Source organism: Heliangelus exortis, chromosome 1, assembly GCF_036169615.1.
Source record: "Heliangelus exortis chromosome 1, bHelExo1.hap1, whole genome shotgun sequence".
In the NCBI taxonomy this organism is placed as follows: Eukaryota; Metazoa; Chordata; class Aves; order Apodiformes; family Trochilidae; genus Heliangelus; species Heliangelus exortis.
In genome coordinates this window covers 36,875,610-36,889,862 of record NC_092422.1, presented here as the reverse complement: position 1 = coordinate 36,889,862, position 14,253 = coordinate 36,875,610, and the positions used below count along the sequence as shown (strand labels likewise).

The window sequence follows — 14,253 nt, the reverse complement described above, 5'->3', positions numbered from 1 at the left end:
ACTCTTCCCCAGGCCAGTAGCATTGCATAGGGTTGTTGTGACACAAGTGCAGAACCTGACACTGACACTTGGCCTTATTGAACCTCATATTGACCTCAGCACATTGATCTAGCCTGCCCAGATCCCTCTGGAGAATCTTCCTACCCTCAATCACATCAGTGCTCCTTCCCATCTTGTCTGCAAACTTACTGAGTGCATTTGATTCCCTCATTCAGGTCATTATAAAGGTATTAAACAGAACTGGCCCTAAGACTGAGACCTAGGGAACACTACTGGTGGCCAGCAGCCCAGTACTCCGTTCGCTACAACTCTGCGGGCGTGGTCATCCAGCCTGTGTTTTACCTAATAAAATATATTCCTGTCCAAGCCATGAGCAGATAGTTTGTCCAGAAGAATGGTGTGAAAAACTGTGCCAAAGGCTTTGCTAAAGTTCAGGTAAACAACATCTGCAGCTTTTGCCTCATTCACTAAGTGTGTCACCTTCTTACAGAAGGATATCAGGTTAGTCAAGCAGGACCTGCCTTTCATAAACTCATGCTGACTTGACCTGATCATGTGGTTGTCCTCTGTGTGCTGTGCGAAGGCACGCAAGGGGCTCTGCTCTGTAACCATTTAAGTAGTATATCAAGACTACAGAGAAATTAGCAATATATTTGGGCTTATAAGAGAACTGGAGATATTCAGAGACAATTACTGAATGACTCATCAAAGAAGAGTAATATGAACTAAGAAAACTACTAAAATTTAATAGATGGACTGTGTTTTATAACTATATGAGTTGACAATATTCTGGGGATAAATACAGTAAATAAGCCATATGCATCTCTGAATATAAATTTTTTCCGAAATTTAAAACTCAGATTTATGATGTGGTAAATAACTTACAATGATATCTTTCTTAATCTGACCTATAAATTTCACATTTATCAGGTTTTTGCAGTTTTCTGTTTTCCAGGCTTTTAATTGTAGGTTCTGTCCTACTTTTAAGAGTTCAGAAAACCTCGATAGTTGCAGTCTTTTCTCTCATTTACAAATAGCAGCATTTCAGGGTTTTCCACCTATTTCAAAGTGTGGAAAACTAGGATAATTTTAAAGCACTGATTTTTTTATATATAATTTAACTATAGCAGGCACCCTCCAATCAGTATTTTCCAAGTTTCATAATCTTCCTTCTGGAGCATGTTCAAGATGCACTGCCATTTGGGTATTCTGGATAGCATAGCTGTCTGCTGGCTTATTCACTGAATGCTGGAGCCATTTTGCTTGTAATAGAGAAAACTTATTCAAGTGCATTTTCAAGAGATCAGAGTGAATTAATCTAACATCTTCTGGAATTGCTACAAAAATCTAGGCTCATCAGATCCATTTTAAAGACATAGAGGTAGATAAAACCACCAGCCAGAGATTTTCTTTTCATCAAGCGAGACAGACACTCACAACTCCAGAAGGTGAATAGAGAGCTGAATCACTTTGTGCAAATCCCTCCTTCTCCTTTGATAACAAAAGGAGGTTAAGATAACTGCATACCCAACCTGAGCACAGAAATTAAGTTGCTCATTTTGTGAGGGATTCCATTCACTTCAATATGCGCCACTCTTTTAATTCCACTCACTTGTTAAATTAAAACAAAGGGCTTAGATGGACAGATATACATAAAAATATGTATAAAAGTAAAGTATAAACCCCACTTAATTTAGACTTTTTTTAAAAAAATTAAAAAATAATATTAAATTCAAGTTGATTGGTTTTATTTTTTTTACTGCTGTATATAAGTTCGTGTGTGTATATAAGTTAATGGTGAGGCATACAGCAGCTGCATAAAGTAAAAAAGCCCTGAAATATTGAGAGAACTATTGTTCAGCTCAGTTTCACAGCTGTTTGCCAGTATTTCTTATTTTGAAAAATACCTTTTTTTATATATATTGATTATTAACTTTTCTCACATGCAATTTGTAAAAATTACTCATCAAAATTTGATTTTATGATATACAGTTGACAGAATCTTGTAAATTGATACCTAAGTTGTTTTTAACTGACAGCAATTTCATTTTTGGGCCATATTAATAGATCAGAAAATGTGACCATGTCAAAAGTGATGCTGTGTCAGCAGGTTGCCTGTAAATCAATTCAATAAAATATTTTGATCAACTACTATAAATATTTAGGTGTGAGATAAAAAAGATAGCAAATGATTTTGACCATGGGATGCTTTATAAATATTTTATTATCATCATCCATCATCACCTTTTGGGAATAAAGACTTCTTTAGGCAGCAAAATGAAGAGCTACATAATGAAAAAGATTCATGATGAAAATGAATATTATTCCAAATACTTTACCACTGACTGTGCTTTGGTCTCATTAAGTGATCCAATCAAATTTAGAAGGTTCACTTGAATACTCTGTGGAATTTCAATGTGTTCGATCGTCCTGCTAAAATTAAATGTACAGCAGGAGAAAATGCTAATTTTGAGGAAATAAGATTACACGAGATAGCATTCTTCATGGGAGTAGCTTCAGTGGACAAGAAGATGGATGAGTTCCACGCTATACTGAAGTTGGGTGCAAATTTATAAAGATATGCTGTCTGCTCTTTGTGTGCCATGAAGTCTGTCTAAATAACAATATCCTCTCAGGGAGAGAATCTGTTATTCTGGCTGCCCATGTATTATTGTACTTGGACTATCTCCATTTGCAAATGTTGACTTTTCATCTGTGACCAAAGAATGAAATCTGTATGAGAGATGTGTAAAACACTTAATCTTTATTTATTTGTTAACAAAAGGGGGTTTTGCCAAATCCTGTTTGCACTTCTTTTCTTCTGCTCTCCCTCGAAGGTGACTGTCTGCATCCACAATGTGACACTTAAGCTCAGAATACAAATTGCAGTAGCTGGTGAGGGTTTGTTTGTTTGTTTGTTTGTTTTTAATGACAGAATACTTTATACCAGAATAACAATCCCAGATATTATTTCGTATCTACTATATTTCTAAAGGGGACATTACAATTTGCAACACTTGTCAGAAAAATTTTAAACACAATGCAGACCTCTGTTAATATTTGCTGATAGAAAGATTTTTAAGACCAGAAAAAAATGGCTAGATGATCTGGAGTGGTCCTGTGCTGCTTACAGAATGGCTTTCCACTAGTCATAAAAATCCAGCTATGCTACTTATCATGGATTGCACATTGCCTGTGTTCAGATCGCTATGCCACTCTGGGTTGGGTTTTTTGGGTTTTTTGGTTTTTTTGTTTGGTTGTTTGGTTGTTTTTTTAGTTTGTGGTTTTTTGTTTTGTTTTGTTTATTTCCCTTCAGAATTTAACTGGGTGAAACCATTCTCTGGGCAGCTCAGCACTACTCCAGACCATAACTGATTTGAAAAGCCTCCTGTGGCATCTTCCTACACCCCTGATTTCGTGGAACATGCTCTTGTGATTTAAATATGGCAATTTGCCCAGAGAATGATCTGAAGTCTAACATCAGTAAATTCATCTATCTATTTATAAAGACTAGACAACACTAAACAAACTTGACTCCTAGTATCTCACAAACTCAGCAGTCCCATAAGGTGGATTCAGTACAGATTAGGAAATGGGTTGCTTTCTATCTTTTATGGAAAACCAGTGGCAAGAATTTGGTTAAAACTGACTTTTCAAACACTCAAGAGGAACTACCACATGACTATAAAAATGTATTGGTTACTGAAATATTGCTAAGAATTAAGTCCCAAATTAATTCAGTATTCATTCCTATTGTAAAACCCCCATAGCTAAACCAGAAATGTAATAACATACACCTGAACCAAGTTCAAGGGTCTGTTTAGGTGGCAGAGAGCTGTTAATGGGGTCTGACTATAGTCTGAACTTTCCATTTCCAAACAAGATGGTTTGGAAGACTGTTTGGGATTATTAGCAACTCAAGACTGCTGAACTTTAAGCGTATTTACTTAGGCATAGAGACATGCAAACTTAGTCTTGTGGCACCTGCTCTGCATCTAGCTGGACATCTAGCTGAATAAAGAAGCCTATTTGCTCCAATCTGCAGAAACTTCAGAAGCATGTGTTTGTAAAACTAATTAGATTAGTAATTACCATTCCTTTGGTGTCTAAGAAAACATAATATGGTCTCCGCTACATACAGGATGGATTACTGGTTTTTATTTATTTGTCAGAATAAGTTTTATTACCAAGGTTAAGTTTGATTCTTGAACACCTATAGGAGAGAGAGACTAAAATCCCAGGAGGAAAAGGAACTTGAGCCGAGTTTGCCAGAAATGTTCAAACCACTGCTCAACAATCTTTTAAAAGAAAGGCAGGTCCCCTTCCAGTAATCAGGTTGTGATTACAACCACAAGTTGTAAAGTGGAGGGAGGAAAAGTCCACTGCACTGCTATATTTTTCAAAGCTATAACCTGTTGGCATTTTTTAGTTGAACTCTTAAAATGCCAAACACATTTAGATATTCAAGATTTCAAAGGAAGCGAGTGCTTTCTTAAATTTAGGCATGAAATGATCATTGGAAGACTGAGGCGATTCTGTGTACAATCAGAATTTTAAGTAGCTGAATAATCTTGCCTTTAAGAATTCAGCCACCCAAAGGAGAAAAAGAAGTCACGCATGATTTTTGAAATTATAGTTCTGATCTTAGAAACCTACATGTCATGGTTTAGGCACAGACAGTATCAATCAGGCCTCCACTTCCTCACCCCCCATCCCAACTGTGTGACAGGGAGGAGAAAATCCACCCAAGGACTCATTAATTAAGACAAGGACAAGGAAGTTTTTGTTCCCCAATTATGTAAAGAGGCAAAAAAAACCCCACAACAGATTTAGCTTGGGAAGGGAAAATACTAATTTACTTATTAAAAACTAATTTATGAGGAGAAAGAAAGAACATAACCAGTTCTTAATACCTTCCCCACCAGCACCCCTCCCTTCTTACTGGGCCTGAATTGCTTCACTCCTGCCTCCCCCTCAGCAGCACAGGGGGATGGGGAGTGGGATTTAGGGTCAGTTCATCACATGTTGTTTCTGCCTCTCTTTCCTCCTCAGGAGGACTCCTCCCATTCTTCCCCCTCTCCAACATGAGGTTCCTCTCATAGAAAAAGTCCTTCATAAATCCTCTGACATGAGTTCCACTGAAGAGGTGCAATTCCTCATGAACAGACTGGTCCAGTATGGGCTGCCCAGAATGTCATGGTCTGCTTCAGGAACAGTCACCTCTTCTTGCATGGGGTCCTCCACCGCTGAAGATCCATATCTGCCTCTCTCTGTGATCCTGCACAGGCTGCAGATTCACATCTGCCCACCCGTGACACTTCAGGGGCTACAAATCCACATTTACCTCACCATGGTCCTTCAGGGACTGCCCCACCGTGCTCCTCCATGGGCTGCAGGGGCACAGCTGCCATCCCACCAGGGGCTGCATATGGCACCTTCTCCCCTTGTCCCCCCTCTTCTTCGCTGACCTTGGTCAGCTGACGCTTTGCTTTGGCATTGCTCTCTCACTTCATTCTCTATTCTGTTAAGCAGGTCCTTTATATATATATATATATATATGCATATATATATATATTTGTAGTTTTGTTCTCCCTTTCTTGAATATGTTACTCACAGAGGTATATCCAGCTTCTTATATCTGCTTATATGGCCTTGGGTAGAGGCAGTGTCAGGATTGGAACTGGAGGACCTTCCAGCAGCTTCTCACAGGAAACACCCCTGTGCCTCCCCCACTTCCAAAGCATCACTACACTAACCTGTGTAACCCATCTGGATCATCTAAGGACTTCACAAAATTTTGTAGAAAATCTAATTCTACCAGGCTTTCCTGTCTTTTCAGAAAATGCTTTGGTTGCTGCATTTCTGTATTCTTGGTGGTACCTCCCACACATCCTTACACCACCCACCCCACCCTTCTCTCCCCCTTCTTCTCCCTCCTGTTATTGTGCTAGTTGAGGTATTGTGCAGCTTATCTCTGCTAACCAATGGAGATGTAAGCTACTGATACAGTACTATATAGTTCAGTGTTGATGAAAAGAAGCCTGGGCCAAGAGAAAGAACAAAATCTGGCAGGGGTTTCTTGATCTGTTCCTGAGTACAGAGGATGCAGCTCCAGGAAGGGGAGAGAGAGGCAGCAGGTTACAAAGTGGTGGTGATAAGTCTACCAAAAGTGGTACCAGCAATGATACTAATCCAGGAACCTTGAAACAAGGGGATTTGGGGACAGAATGTGATTTTATCAGCACTGGCTGTGCCAGGTAGAATGACCATAAGCCACTAAAAATATTCTTCAGTAATCACTGAAGAATCTTGCTGTTAATTAATAATGTCAAGAAAACACATCCAGTGCAGCGTGTGTGGCTCTGTAGTCTTGTTTTGGTTTGTTTTTTTTTGACAGATTAGAAATGAAGAAAAGTCCTTCTCATTTATTTGGCTGATATTTAAGAGGGAAAAAAAAAATATTTTCCTTTATAAACTGTATTCTAGTTTTTGTATGTATTATATACAGTAGCTACAACACCTCTATGAAATGTAATAATGTAATTTCAGTTCCAATATATGTGGGGAAAGGCTGTAAGAATACGTAGTCTCAGAAAAGGTCATTTAGTAAAGGAGCTTATGAAAGCTTAAAAAAGCTCTCTGTGTTTGAGGTTAAACAGGACTGAAAATGTTGTTGCTATGGTTTTCTTTTTAAGATGCAATATGAAGAGTTAAATGACTATGATTGAAACATAACTATGGCCATGTGCTATCCTTAATGCTAGTGGCCTCAGGCAAAGAGTACTCATTCATTTCTTTTGAGACCAAAAATCTCACTGAGTGGAATTTATTTTGTGATCTTGACTCTCAGAAGTGAAGAATGACTTTCCTGATGTTAAGTGAATTTTAAAGAAGCAGGTTGAAAAGCATCTGGTCAACACACCAGAAGCTGCTTGCTAATTGCAGCAGTAAGTTAATCAATAAAAAAGCAGTTTTGCTACTGGGTATAATAAAAAGAGATAAGAGACCATACAGAAATTCAAGCATTAGGGTATGACCAGCTCTTGAGTGGCATACATTATTTTCCTTCTTACACCTGTCTGCTTTTAAGTAGACAAGTCATGCATCAGCTTGACAGCTATTAACAGAATAAAATAACAGCAAAAAAGCATTTTTTGGTAAGATCTGATATAAATATTTACAAAGACAATTTAAGGGAGTGTTTGTTATGCACTTTTGTGTTTGCTTTCAAAACATTTAACTCCACAGACAGATGGCTTTTGCAGTTTTATCAGCACTTGTGTCATTATATATTCAAGCAGCCAAGACTGATAACCAGCCTCATGTATTACGGATTGTTCAGAGAACAAATACGTTGAAAAAAGAGGCCACATATCAATAAAGTACTTCAGTGTGGAAAAACTTGATACAGAAATTTCAGTGACATTTCTATGAAGAGAAAGGAAACAAATTAATGCAATTATAAAATTAAAGCAGCAGGAACAGGTTTTTAAGTGGTGTCATTGTATGTGGTAATGAAATAGCTATAGAAAATTGAGTGAAAGCTATTGCTCAGCAGTGGTGGAAGAGAAAGATAATTACCATTAAGGCAACACTATGCTTTCTCAATACAAAAACAGACAACTCTTCAGAGTAAGCTACCCCTAAAAGATCTCTCTCCCATCATGCTGCTCATGATCATTTCAATTTATGCTACTGAATAACAACCTGAATAATAAGAACTCACAGAAAAGAATAAACTGTCTATACTTGAGAACATAATTACACAAAACAGAAACTGAGAAAAACAAACAAAACAAAAAACAAAACAAAAAAAATCATGTTGAAAAACTGTCTTTTTCTTTGTTTTTGTATACCTTACAATACCTTATAAGGGCAGTAAAAATCCCCCATATTTTTCAGACTGGAAAGCATGAGTCAGAGAACTTGAAAATATGCATACTCTCTTCAGTAGGAGCCTGAACTTTGTCTTTAATTTTGGATAGGCATTTTTTTAAGAGCTTTTTACATAGAAGCATTTGTAGAGATGTGTCCAGACTTGCATCCTACCTCACAACTACTAGAAGAGTTGTACATCCTGAAGAAGTGTCCTACACGTGTTCCCTTGTGATTCCCAGTTTTCTAAAAAAGGCAAGGTCTCTCTCTGTCTATAACTGTCCCACGGTGTAACCTACATCCATATAAAATTTGTAATTGACCCAAGGCTGCCAATCATGGCCTCACCTTTTATTAAAATCTCTGCATAGGGAAGGTTGACTAGAGGAGGACTTGCTTCAATAATTATTTTTTTAAGTGTAAGTAAGTGGTATTTTGTTAGACAAAAAACAAAAAAAAACCCAAACAACAAAACAACCAAGGAACTGCTCCTCCTGAACAGGCATTCATCTCAGGATTGTTACCCCATTTCTGTCTGCTGCTCATAGTAACAGATATTTAAATATTCCAGTGCTCCTAGAAATGTTTTCAACTTAGATATGGGTAAAGCAAAGGATGTTTAAAATCCATTCTGAGTTTAACAGCATTAACTGCCTAGAAGTGTTACTGAAGAAAGCAAAATACATGAAGTAAATCTTCTAAAGAGTTTGACACTTAGCTTATAGGACCATATATTTAGTCCTAAGTAAAACCAGCTTATTACCCATCTAAAATTTAAATGGAAATAAATTTCTTATCTCTTGAAATTTGTTTAACCAAACAGAAGTAACTTAGCCCCTTCAGAACTATCATAGTGAAGATTCTCCTGTTAACCTTTTATTCCAATATAGATTGAAAGCACAGAGTGCGTGCACTGTAGTTCTTGAAATGTGTCATTCTGGGTGAAGTTTTTTCTCAGTATTTTGAAAGTTTTAAAGCCTACCAAGCCTATCCTCCTAGGTTAGCAAGATAGCATTATACTGTGACAGTTGAAAAAAAGTCCTGCCACTTCTCTACCTTTTCCTCTGAACATTGAAAAAGACTAATTAAAATTAAATTACTGTTGCCAGGAAGAAAAAACAAAACAAGCAAACAAAAACCAAACAAGCAAACAAAAACCAAACCAAACCAAAACCAAAACCAAAACCAACCCTAAAAACACCAAAACCCAACAAACAAACAAAACCAAACCCCAAAAAGCAACCAGATTTTAACCTATAAATTAACCTCTGGAAATGTTTACAATATACTGAATACTACTTTTACTTATTATTGATTTTTGTTATACTAAATACCTGCATCAGTTTGATTATAACTCCATGCTAGAGGATTCAAAGAAGACCTTTACAGAAAAAAAAAGAATCCATCTCTTCCAGGGAATTATCACAGTTCTCCTTGTAGAATCAAGGTTCTTGGTTCTCATTGAAACATCTGCTAAGATCCAACTTTACAGTTACTTTTAATTTTTTTCCTAATGCTTCTGGATTAATTATTTCATCTTGTAATGGCCTAAATTAAAAAATAGCATTTTTTTAAGCATTTTTCGTGTTCCAGTTGTCAGCAATAGGACACTTTCTTATAATTGGCATGCAGAAATAACTTTTATTCTGGATTATTATTTTCAATCATATCAACAGCATGCTGATATTCTCAAGTTATTGGAACAAAGAAGTTATTCAGAGACAAAATGATAAATTAATTACATTGTAACATGCTGAAATATACTTGATTGCATTTTTTAAATTTGTGTGAATAATCTGTGGAATTTGCTACCATAAACTGTTGTATGCCAGTTAAAAACAAAAAAAGGCAAAACCAAAACCCAAAAAAACCAACTGGGAAGGAGCAGCAATTTCCATAATATTAATTAGGATAATATCAGAATTCAGAATAAGGTCTGTTACTAGGAGTAATTTATTTTATATGCATGGAGTACAAGAGAATGAAATATTCTTTGGCATTCTAACACAGAAATCTTTGTTAGAGTGTCCTCACTTATCATTTTGAGTCTTAATTATATTATTATACAGATATACTTATTTTGCTGATACACCAGTGACATTTTTCTTCTGATTAGTACTGCTTTTTAAGATGCCTCTTAACTTCACTAGTCATGTCTTCCTGCTAAGGTTCTTTCTCAAAAATCAATCTATAATTTCTTTCATGTCACTAGACTGTTTAATCAAAGAAAAATGTCTCCTTAACTCTTTGAATGTCTACAGCCAGTTGATTTACTCTGAAACAAAGCAGAGGAATCTCAAAATTCTTGCTCAAAATTGCAATAATAGAATAATGACAAAGCATATCTTAGATGTTGAGAAATACTTAACAAGGGCACACAAAATTATGCCTCTACTTTTTTCTTGGCTCGCTCTTTCTCATACATCCAGTCTGACCAAATAAGTTCACATTCAGCCATTATTCAGCCATTTAGAAATGCAGTAAGATTGTGAGGAATTTAAAACTACTGAGGACACAGCTGACTTGATCGCAAGATGCCCACAGCTGGCCAGCTGTCTCTTCAGGAGTGTGTGAAAAATGATGTAGATATTTAATATGCACTGTACTTCAGCAGACTTCATATCTGTCTCCTCTGGTCATGTATTACTGACTTACAAAGAATTCTGAGAACAGTTTTTCATCAAGCACAAGATTTACATAGACTTTCTTTTCATTTACCCCTTGATTTTTATGGTTGCATAACAGCCATCTCAGAGGTGTGTAATGGCCAGGAGAATTACAGATTTTTCTTGCTTTTCTGTTTCAGTATTAAAAAATGTTTCATGGTTTCATAGTAACTCCAGCAAAGTGTAACTGCTCTCTTGTTGGGAGTGTGCATCAGAGTTTAAGTCACTGGGTAGATGTCTAGAACTATGCACCAGCCAGAAGAGAATACATCCAAACTGTAAGCCTTTACAAGCTGTATTAATCCTCACACTGAATCTGAAAGGATGTTTTTACTATCAATGATATTTTTACCTACCTATCTATTTTCTTAATATCGCTGAAATAGGGAGTTAAATTTACTCATTGTAAGATCTGGGACTGATGACTTGGGGTAATGGCATTGCATGTCCACTATTGGAAACTACATAGGTAGCATATAGGGAGAGTATACACCCTACAAAGCACTAAGAGAATGAAAATTTGTCTGGATTTACCAGTATTTTGTTGCAGAATTTCTTTATTTTCTCATGAGGTATATATATAAATTTCATTCTAAATATCGCAATCTAATATTCTGTCTTCTTTTTTTTTTTTCTCCTTCCTCTTCCTGTTTGTTTTTCTTCTTCAGATGGGCCTCTTGGGCCACGAGGATTAGCTGAAGCTACAGAGATGTGTACTCAAGAATGCCTGGTTTTGGGTCACTCGGACAACTGTTGGATGCCTCCCAGCCTGGGCCCATACCAACAGCCAAAGTCTCCTCTCTCCACCTTTGCACCTCAGAAAGAATGGGTTAAGAAGGACAAACTGGTTAATGGACACACTTTGACCAGGACCTGGAAAGAAGATAGCAACAGAAACCAGTTCAGTGACCGAAAGCAGTATGGTTCCAGTGAGGGTCACTTCAACACTGGCAACCACATGACTGACATTCCTCTGGCCAACTTGAAGTCTTATAAACAGGCCACAGGAGCTGTTGAGAGTCCAAAGGAGCACCAGCTATAAGAAACGGTTGCTTTGGACCAATGACTTTAGCCTACTTAGACTTGCTAATACTGTGTGTTTGTCAGAGCTTTATGTACTGGGTAGACCTCTAGAACTATGCTTCACCTAGCAGAGATATGCATATCTTTATGTTACCTGTGCTAACAGGTGTGATGTCCTGCAACATGAAAGAGTGTTTCTATTAGCTGTGTGGTTTTGTTAAATAGACATTATTAAAATCTGCAGAGATATCTCCAGGTTGCAAATACCCTTTTTCTATTTTTTGTTTTTTGACCCTGGACTGCTGCTATGAACAACAGAAGATGCATTTGGAGAGCGGGAAAGCAAGAAAGTTCAGTGGACTGCAATGATTGGAAAGCATATCCAGTTAGAAAATTGTGCTTTTGTTTTCATTGATCTATGCTGGGACTGTTATACTTGAGATCATACTGCAAACAAAGCAACTGAAACTGTAAATGTTAAACCTGTTGTGCTATTAACAATGTTAGTGGACACATAAATCAATCAGTGTTCAAATACTTGTAAATAGAAACAATTATTACTTACAATTTTTGTGTACTTATAATGTTCACTTGAAAAGATACTGTAGCATATTTCTGTGTTTCACAGTTGCTTTTTGCTTTCTTTCATTTGCTTCCTGTTGTTTTGGTTTTTTTTTTTGGTGATGGTGTTTCTGTGTTATTAGTCTGTCTGACACACAAATGTTCCAAGGAACCCAAAACACCAGTGTTAAAAGTGAAAAAAGAAGTGATGGTGTGGGAGGGAAAATTGCTTTTAAAATTTAAAAAAAAAAAAAAAAAAATCTTTCCAAGTAATAGCAAATTATTCCAGCATTCAGGTATAATTTCTTATTTATTTTATTTTTATTTATTTTTAATGTTAAGAAATGAAAGGACTTGTGTAAGGGCTTCAAAATTCAGCATTAAAAAAGAAAACAAAAAAACCCTGACAAAAACCTGGCCAAAAATACCCAAAACCAGAAAACAAACAAAAAAAACCCCACACAAACACCCAAACTCTGCCATTATGTTTCATAAAACAAGGAAACTGCAAAACAAAAGAAGACTTTAAATTCACAATGGTGGGTAAGAGAGAAAAATATTAATCTGGATTCCTTGATCAAATTAACTGCAGTCATTTAATGAGTGGCAGCTGATGTTGATCTCAGCTAGAACATACCGAGGAAATTCTACTGGAGCAAATACAGTAACCATGTTTTTCCAATTGGACAGGTGTGTGTCTATACCTAAGACAGTTTGTATTGCTGAAACCAGCAGCATTTGTGTTGATCTCCATCTGCGTTAATGTTGTAGTAACACAAGTGTTTTTAGACCATAGCCACAGAATATTTAATGTGTTGTGCCTTCATGATGTAACAGAGCATTCTCCTGGTAGGCTAGTTGGGGGAACTAAAGGGTTAAATCTCTAATTATTGCTGTTTAACTGTTTGTTATCATAGTTGGTCAATGCCTGGCAGGTACCAGTATCATGTCACCTCAGTCAAACCAGCAGAGTGACTCCTAATGTTAGGAAGATCTAGGTTGCACGCAAAGCAAATCCAAATCCAAGCATTATTAGATGGTTTTTGTTAAGGCATGACAGATGATTTACACAAATAAATAGCATGCAAAAAAAAGAAAAAAAAAAAAAAAAGAAAAAAGAAAAAAAGAAGAAAAAAAAGAAAAAAAGAAAAAAAAAATAGTCCTTACAGGAAAAAACAAAAGTTACTTATGCAACAGTGAAACATCAGTCTTAAAATAACAAATCTAGCTAATCTGAGGGTGATTTTATCCTTGCCAAAAATACAAGTTGTTTTTTTAATTCTTTATTTTGTATATAGCAGCTCACTTTTCTTTATTTTTTACCTTTTTTTTTTTTCTTTTTTCCCTTCACAGTATAAAAGGCATTAAAATGGGTTAGGGGTGCATTGCTTTTTGCAGTACTTATGTCAGTTTGTGAGGGGTGTTTGATGACTTTGACAGAATAAATATCTAACCAGTTATACTTGTTACTGCTTTGCCAGTTCAACATTATTTAGTTATTCAGCTCTTGCAATAAATGTTCTCAATTCCTGATTGTGTTGTGTTAGTTCTTGGGCAGATGCTTAAGGGACTTTATTCCTGTTAATTTATCTTTCTTTCTGTTATTGGTTAGTTTATTTATTTGTTTCATTCTGTATTTCCAGTTATTTTCCTGAACATCTCATAGTCCGTCTGGTTCATATAGTTATGTGTAAGATTGAAATATACAAAAATGATCCTGAGGGCCATATTCTGTCATTCCTGTGGTAAGTAGGAATTAATTCAGAATGAGTTATTTGAATTGTGTGAAGCTTTACTTACCCAGCACAAAGGTGGCAGAATCTAACTCAGACTTGTAAGGCATACTTAAGCACATGTAACAGCAACCTTGCATGAGTCTTTATAACTGTACAGTGGTAGCACATAGAAAACTCAGCACTTACCACACTTCAGTCTTTATTTTGAGAATAGAAAACAATCATATCAAAATGATGTAAATACTTTCCTATGAGGAAAGTTTGTGTAGTTATATAATAATTTCTGTTGCTGCATAGAAAAAAAAATGGGGAAAAAAACCTCAACAGTGTCGAAAAAGACGTCTCACTAAAATTAACTTCAAGTTGAACTTAAAACCAGGAATACAACAATT

General features: G+C 36.2%; 1 protein-coding gene across 2 annotated transcripts in view; it reads left to right on the top strand.

Moving 5' to 3' along the window:
- Window positions 1–13,656, top strand: part of PCDH9 (protocadherin 9) — a 673,217-nt gene extending 659,561 nt beyond the window's left edge. For both annotated transcript variants that reach the window (XM_071740578.1, XM_071740588.1), the window contains exon 4: window positions 11,210–13,656. In XM_071740578.1, the coding sequence (XP_071596679.1) occupies window positions 11,210–11,583 (374 nt within the window). In that variant the 3' untranslated portion in view covers window positions 11,584–13,656. The remainder of the gene's footprint in view (window positions 1–11,209) is intronic.
- Window positions 13,657–14,253: the final 597 nt, after the last annotated feature.